We start from the raw sequence: 7,877 nt of genomic DNA, 5'->3' as shown, positions 1-7,877 counted from the left end.
GTCAGTTACAAAAGTCACGATTTAGTTTTCAATATCGGCAACAACTGAGGAGGATGTCAAAGTTACCAGACAAACTCTGATAGTTGACAGAGCAGAACAAAGCATTTAATTCTATTTATTGGTGGGTTCATTAACATCTGTCTTTTTATCGTTGTTTTCGGATTTAAACATCAGCACCATGTGTGATCATATTTACTGTCCAATCCAAACCACGCATCTCCACATCTGGTGATTTTGAATTTTTCACATAAACTGAAGGATGAAGTACAAAACAATAAACCATTTAAACCTGCTGGATCATGTGAAAAAGGTTCCAGGACTGAGTTGAAAAGTCCTGGAAAGTTTTTATGCCCTATAGATACATGGGTTTCATGGGACAGCAACATGTTTTAATTAGGATCACAGTAAAAATGTTCAAGGATTTAAAAACACGGGGTTTTTGTGTTCCTCATTGCTACGGTGACCAGGTATCACTTGTTGCTTGATGCCACGGGGTTCCAGGGCTGTTTCCGTGGGGCTCCGTCTTTATCTTTCTTCTCCAGAGGCTTCAGGTGACAGGTCAGGACCAGGTCTCTGACAGAGACAAAAACACATGTAAGACGCAGCCTGGAAATACTTTAAGGACCCTTGGAATATTCCCAAGAATCCTGGAACTACATCAAGGAACCCTAGAGTTTATTTAATGAACCTGGAACTATTTCAAGGCGCCCTGGATTATTGTAAAACTTCCTGGAACTACGTCAAAGAACCCCTGAGATGATTTTGGAGGCTCCTGGTTTTGGAAAACTCTTCTTCAAAGCCTCCTGGAGGTGTTTCCCGGCCCCTGGAGTTACCTGTATTCCCTGTAGGAGGCGACTCTCTGGCTGACGGCTCTCAGTTTAGCTTCATTCTCTCGCTGGTATCTCCGGTCAGACTCGACCGCCGCTCGCAGCTCTCGCTCCAACGCCAGGAAGTCGATGACATCACGCTCTGACGTCGCCATTACCTGATGATATCACACAGGTAAACACCTTAAAATGAACCCGGTTGTACGGCGGCTTTAAAAAGGGACATTGTGACATGTTAGGCTAGTCAATTCTGTGTCATTAAAACAAAATAATATTTATTTCTCCTGATAAAGTCATGTCGTTGTCGTTGTTGTTGGAACCAGTTCTTGTGGATCACTAATCAGTAGAATTAGTAGAATTTGTGAGACCGGATTCATGCTGGTTGGTCATTTTCTAACCAAACCAGACAACCTTATTGTCCGTAAACATTTGATGAACTCTGTCAGATTTAACTCTAAGAAACTAAGAGAATAACATGAAATAACATGATTCTGGTTCATCTGAGATGTCTGAGGCTTCCTCTGTTTTACTGGTGCGAGTAGCAGAGTGAGCAGAAAGCAAATGCACCTGATCTCTGATCTGTAGTTTATTAGCTTTGTCAAGACATATAATAGTTTTACAACAACCATATTATTTGGATTGGAAAGATCATTTTCTGTAGGTCCACACAGTTAATAACAAGGCAGGTGGGGAGGGGTCACACATCACATATTTCATATCTCAGTAATCACAACTAAAGGTCTGAGGAGATAAAGGAAGAGCTTCTTCTTAAAGACGTTTTCTTTACAGTGTGGACGAGTAGATGAACCGTGATTGTTGCATTTGTTCTGTTTTACTGTCAGTCCATTTAAATGCTTCTATTTTAAAGTTCTGTATATGTTTTGTATTTATTATTATTATTATTAACATTATTTACTTAATTAGAGCGGAATGTATTGTTTGTATACGTGTTTTATAAACTAAATATTTTAATTAAAAAATGTAAAATACTACTGGAACGTGCGCTGAGCTGCACAATGTCTTGATAAGTGTATTCGGTGAGCGAGCAGCAGGAGGAGGACGTTGACCATTAACTGTTCGGAGTTTAAAGACCAAAACACATCACAGCTTATTTAGAAAGTATGAGAGAGTCAGTCCGTGTAACAAGGACAATTACAATAAAAATAAAATGTTACAGAATTATATATATATATATATATATATATATATATATATATATATGTGTGTGTGTGTGTGTGTGTGTCAGCAAAGCTCATGTATCCTTAAACTTCACATATATACAATGAAGAGTATGATTTATAATGACAAAGATTTACATACTGAGGGACCAATATCAACTTCAGTATAAAGAGCTGACCCTGATATAAATGCCCATTAAAAGAACAAATACACAAGGACTGTAGAAAAGGAGGTGAAGAAAGAAATAGTCTGTGTACAATCTGACAGCAGCAAATTCAGAAGAAAAGGACAAAATGTAAAGAGGAAAAATCTGAAAACATCAAAGTAAAGACCCTCTCTAACCTGATTACATGAACATATAAAGACCAATAACAGGGATACTGAATTGGCACGACACAAACATATTAATTAGTATAACTCCATATGAGGCCAGGCTGACGTGAAATAAGAAGTGAGTCTACATAAATATCCTCTGACAACAGTGAATAGTAAACTTAGGGTTCACATCATATGATAAAATAATATACCACAGGTACAAGAGCCATCGACCAACGACAGAGAGTCACTACTGGCTCACTTTAAACGTCAGGTTAGGAGTGAGACTGGAGAAGAATCATCATGTCAGTCCTGGCTCCACACGTCCTCCTCCCCCAGGACAGAGACCTGTTCACACGTTCACTGCTGTGAAGCCTAAAGTAGACCATCCGAGAGTCTCACCGAGTCACATCTCTACTGTTTGCTGGATCTACACTGTGCATTGCTGGTAACAGAATACACGAGTGCAGTCTGATCTGGGTGGAGGAAGGCGGATCCGGTGAAGCTGATAAACAACAGGTGGGATACACGATGTGATACATAACAGTCCAGGTGAGTAATCTGTTAGTCACGTGTCTCCAGGAGAACCAAGTGGATTTACTGGTTGAAGAGTTGAAGAGACAGATTCGTCGTTTGGAGACTTTAACACCTGATTAAAAACCGCTGTTTCAAACATTACTGAACGTGTTGTTATTGAACGCAGCTCAGCCGCTGTGCACACTAATATACAGAAACACAGCTGTTTTGTTTTTTGTTTTTTTATCTAACCTCAGTCCAATAGTAACTGCGTGGATTCACAGGTTAGTTACACAGGTGAACCGCCTGTGTCCCACACAGTTGGAAACGTGTTTAGCTCAGTGGCTAAAGCTAGCTCCCGGGTTGACGCTAGCTCAGCGGACTGGTAGGCTAAAGGTGAGTTTTGCCTTAAAATCTTACCTGACCTAGTTTTACCTCCTCGTGCTCTCGGTTTCTGCGTGCTCAGTCTCTTCGCGGGTCAGAAACAACAAACCGTTTCCGTGACGACGGGCTGACGGACCCCGCCTGCGCAGAGAAGGTTCCACAGATGAACGCTGATCTGAACCTGATTTAACTCTGTTTTTATGCGGGTTTAACTTTAAATAAAGCGACTTACAGGACTGATCCCGACCTGAGGTCAGGTGGAGGTCCAACTGACAAGCCCAGGAAGGGTTAAACACATAAAACCAGTCTGACTCTGACACAGCTCAGGTGTGTAAACCTGTTCCCCGTTTCCTCTTCTCTCTGACCGTAGATCAGCTCGATGCTGCCCCCGCTGGGCGGAGGATGAACTGCACCGACAGGTGGTGAAAGGTGCGTTTGCCACCTGCTTCCCCGAGCGGTGCAGGTGTGTTTTAGACCATACAAACATAGAAAACTTATTGTATATAAAAATTTACATTTAAGAAAACTGAGCAGTGCGTTTGAAATCAAACTGCAACAGCAGATTTAACTTTTAAAAAAATGGCCTGCTTGATTTTAAACACTAGATTAAGTTTGCAATAAAGAACAAACATGTTTATTACGTGTGTGAGTGAACAAATAATAATACAGGTGAGGACAGAACCATTATATTACGAATATCTTTTTTCATCAAAGAAAAAATTAATTAATATTATTCAGATAACTAAATAAACAGTTCAAATAAAAGAAGGAAATTAGCAGTCTGATGGAGATCCAACACTTTTAAGAAAGTTTGGACAATCGGAAACCTCCGCATGTTGCAGCCTGTTTTCACAGCATACTGTCATTGCTGTGTGAAGCTTCCCTGTGACTCTACAGCATCATGGATCATCATTAGATATTATCAAACATTATCTCCGTCACAGTTTTCAGGTCTTCATTAAACCCCAAGCGTCAGACAAACGTGGAAAGTCGTCTAACTCCTACACAGAGAAAATATTTCTGAGTCACTGTGTTTAATAACAAAAAATCTCACTGGAATCACGTTTTATTTGCAGAATTATGATGAAGTAGATCCAAACAGTTGCAGACAGAAGGAGCAAAATGAAACTCTAAGGCACAATCCATAGAGATACATCAATGGTCGACTGGTCGCAGTATTAAAAATGAAATATCAGTATTAAAAGCTGCTCACTCTCAAACTGACTCATCTGGTCATCAGTTATTATAAAAATATATGACATGTTCACAAAGACTTACTGTATACACAAACAGACTGTAACCTACATGTACTCAGATGTACATGAAGCAAAGAAAAGAAGAGCTTGTGCAGGAGAGTGAGGGAACTAAAAAAAAAAACAAGGGTTAGAAAGACTAATACAAAATTTTAAAAAAGAACAGATGTCTGAGTTAATAAACATTTAATTTTAAACATTAATTTTTAAATAATTTTTTATTGATATGTTTGAAATTTGAAATCTTAGATTATATTTAGATTTAGACTAGTGCTCAAAAATTGTTTACAAGTGTAAAAAAAAGCAGAGCATATACAGTTTGGGAGTTATTGGTTACATGGCTTGTTCATGACACAGTTAAAAAAACGGAGTGATTTTGACCTTTGTTCATATTCAGAGATTCCAACCTCAGCACCAGTGTTTGTGTCTTGAGACTAAGCCTTTGAGTTCACCACCATCTTTTTGGACTTGTTCTCAAACACTTTTTTAAACTGATGGGCTCAGTGGTGGAGACTCATGATGTTGTTTTTAATATTTTTTGGGACGTCATCTAGACATAAACTAAATTTGTAAAGGTGGTTAGTTTTCAGTTTCTTTTCAAAGCTGCAGGTGCATGAACTAAGACAGAAGTACACAGGAAATCCAAGGGATTATATTATAGAGAGAGCGTATGAATAGTTGCTCTCAGTTCCCATGTAACAAAACAGGAAAACACACCTGAACACCGTCATACAAATCAGTTTTATTTTTATTAAAAGTCAGTAAAATACCCTCTTATGTACAGAGTTTAATCTGTTAATCTTCCATCTTAACTTTGTTCTGTATCTGTAATACATATAGACTCAATACTATAAAAACATACAGAATTGTACAGATTAGCATTTCTAGAATTCACTGTTACAGCAGAAGAAAAACAACAACAGTAAAAATGTTCCTGTAAAAGAAATGCTTTAACATCTCTGTAAAACCTCTTCTCTATCTTCAATAACTTGTGGAGTGCCTCAGGGAAACATTGTGGGTCCTCAGAACTTTCTAAAAAAAACCTTATATAGATTTACAGAAACATTTTAACATTTAATAAATCTTCCTGTTCTCTGTCTTCTAAGAGGATGGATATCAGTTTCATCTTTGTGTGTCCAGTACAGAGATAGATCCAGGTTGTGTTCCACAAAGACTGGAAGCAATCTGGTAATTTCACGGTTGAAGTCTGATATCATACCATATCCATCCTTTGACGAAGGGCCTCTTCTCTGTGACAACAGTCTAAAACAACACTTGGCCTGTTAGCTCTATACTGTATATGACCGATGAAATCATCACGTCAATACTACATTTTGATCCAGTGTTTAGCACAATGAAGGTCTTGTTCATTTCAAACTCATGTAAAACATATACTTAGTATCATTGTTCATATACACCATCTAAACACGTAGACAGGATTAACATTACAGTGGTAGGTGGGAAATTAAATATTCACTGTGCTACTTGGTAATTTAATTAATTGTTCCCGACATAATTTTAACAATGGTGAAACTACAGGACATGGTCTCTAATAGACATGGACATTCAAAATTAGCTAGCTACCCATTCCCAGTGTCATCATCATCTGTAGTACTTTTTACTTACTTTTTCTTTTTTTTTTTGATGAAATTATTTTGTATATAATATTTTAGTTGCCCCCACTGATATAAAATCTTTGGACAGTTGTAATAATCGTCCAAATCTCCCAGTAAAGATGTGGCTGGACGCTGTCAGTGACACAGGAAGGCTGGAAGAGGTACCGTCAGTCTTATCTTCTTAAACGTAATAAATACTGTGTTGGTGTGGTCCTGCATAGGATACTCGAACATGAAGCATAACAGCATTTTCTGCAGAGGTTATTTCACCTTGCATTAATTTTTAGTCATAATAACCAAATGCAATGAATGAATCTTGCATAAAACATGAGGGGAGTGTTATGTCACCATTAAAAAGTGATAATTGTTAAAGCCAATCTGAATTCTTGGCACAGGAACCAGCATACCAGAGTCCACTAACTGAGCCTCATCTCAGTGACATGGTTTATATGATTTTCCAAATGTCCGACTCAAAGTGAGAAATCTTAGGGGGTTTTAAGATGCAAAGAGAGTGAGTTCTGTTTGGTGTGTTGCCTTGAAAGATAAGCGATGCTCCTGATTAAGGTTTCAGAACCAATCCAGGGTTTTAGGTGGTTTCACTCAGTTCGTACTAGGGGCGTTTAAGGCACAGTGGTTAGAGAGGGCTGTCATGTAGCCAACAGGTTCCATGTGTAATCCTTTATGAATTTTGTGAACCAGATGATGTTTGGGTCTGGAGTTCTGCAAGGTTGTAGATGAATCTTGAACTTTCTGCTCAAAGTGGGATATCTTGGGGTTTAATGTGCCAGTCCAGGGTTCTAGTTGGTTTCATTCATTCTACCTGGATTATTTAAGTCAGGCTGTCATGTAGCCAACAGGTTCCATGTGTAATCCTTTATGAATTTTGTGAACCAGATGATGTTTGGGTCTGGAGTTCTGCAAGGTTGTAGATGAATCTTGAACTTTCTGCTCAAAGTGGGATATCTTGGGGTTTTAATGTGCCAAGTGAATGTGCTGTTTGGTCTTTTGGCTTGAAAGAGAAGAAAAGCTGGTTTCAAACCAGTCCAGGGTTCTAGTTGGTTTCATTCACATTCTACCTGGATTATTTAAGTCACAGTGGTTAGAGAAGGCTGTAGTGTAGCCAGCATGGTCTAGATAGACTCCTTGTGAACTTGAAGGTCCACAGATTTTTTAAAAAGAAGATAATGTTTAGTTCCAGAGATCTACATTTTATAGAGGGATCAGAAATTTGTCAGGTTGTATTTGGGTTGTTTAAGGCACAGTGGTTAGAAAGGGCTGTCATGTAGCCAACAGGTTCCATGTGTAATCCTTTATGAATTTTGTGAACCAGATGATGTTTGGGTCTGGAGTTCTGCAAGGTTGTAGATGAATCTTGAACTTTCTGCTCAAAGTGGGATATCTTGGGGTTTTAATGTGCCAAGTGAATGTGCTGTTTGGTCTTTTGGCTTGAAAGAGAAGAAAAGCTGGTTTCAAACCAGTCCAGGGTTCTAGTTGGTTTCATTCACATTCTACCTGGATTATTTAAGTCACAGTGGTTAGAGAAGGCTGTAGTGTAGCCAGCATGGTCTAGATAGACTCCTTGTGAACTTGAAGGTCCACAGATTTTTTAAAAAGAAGATAATGTTTAGTTCCAGAGATCTACATTTTTATAGAGGATCAGAAATTTGTCAGGTTGTATTTGGGTTGTTTAAGGCACAGTGGTTAGAGAAGGCTGTAGTGTAGCCAGCATGGTCTAGATAGACTCCTTGTGAACTTGAAGGTCCACAGATTTTTTAAAAAGAAGATAA

At 38.6% G+C, this 7,877-nt stretch overlaps 1 protein-coding gene across 2 annotated transcripts; it reads right to left on the bottom strand.

The window, feature by feature from the left end:
- Nucleotide 1: 1 nt before the first annotated feature.
- Nucleotides 2-3,594, bottom strand: ccdc103 (coiled-coil domain containing 103). Of its 2 annotated transcripts, XM_040123247.1 has the most exons (4): nucleotides 3,454-3,594; nucleotides 3,258-3,362; nucleotides 834-985; nucleotides 2-573 (listed from the first exon to the last, which is right to left on the bottom strand). In XM_040123247.1, exons 3-4 carry the CDS (start codon nucleotides 980-982, stop codon nucleotides 471-473), a joined length of 252 nt encoding a protein of 83 aa, XP_039979181.1. In that variant the 5' UTR covers nucleotides 983-985; nucleotides 3,258-3,362; nucleotides 3,454-3,594; the 3' UTR covers nucleotides 2-470. The 2 variants fall into 2 exon arrangements, with proteins under 2 accessions (XP_039979181.1, XP_039979188.1); XM_040123254.1 differs by lacking the exons at nucleotides 3,258-3,362; nucleotides 3,454-3,594 and adding an exon at nucleotides 2,584-2,836.
- Nucleotides 3,595-7,877: the final 4,283 nt, after the last annotated feature.

This window comes from Xiphias gladius, chromosome 3 (assembly GCF_016859285.1).
Source record: "Xiphias gladius isolate SHS-SW01 ecotype Sanya breed wild chromosome 3, ASM1685928v1, whole genome shotgun sequence".
In the NCBI taxonomy this organism is placed as follows: Eukaryota; Metazoa; Chordata; class Actinopteri; order Istiophoriformes; family Xiphiidae; genus Xiphias; species Xiphias gladius.
This window is presented reverse-complemented; position numbering and strand designations above follow the sequence as displayed.

Bases quoted from the DNA above. Each gene is read 5' to 3' on its own strand.
- ccdc103 (XM_040123247.1), bottom strand. From the start codon at position 982: ATGGCGACGTCAGAGCGTGATGTCATCGACTTCCTGGCGTTGGAGCGA. The intron at 574-833 runs GTAACTCCAGGG...TGTCTCTGTCAG, and splicing joins GCCTCCTACAGGGAATACAG to AGACCTGGTCCTGACCTGTC.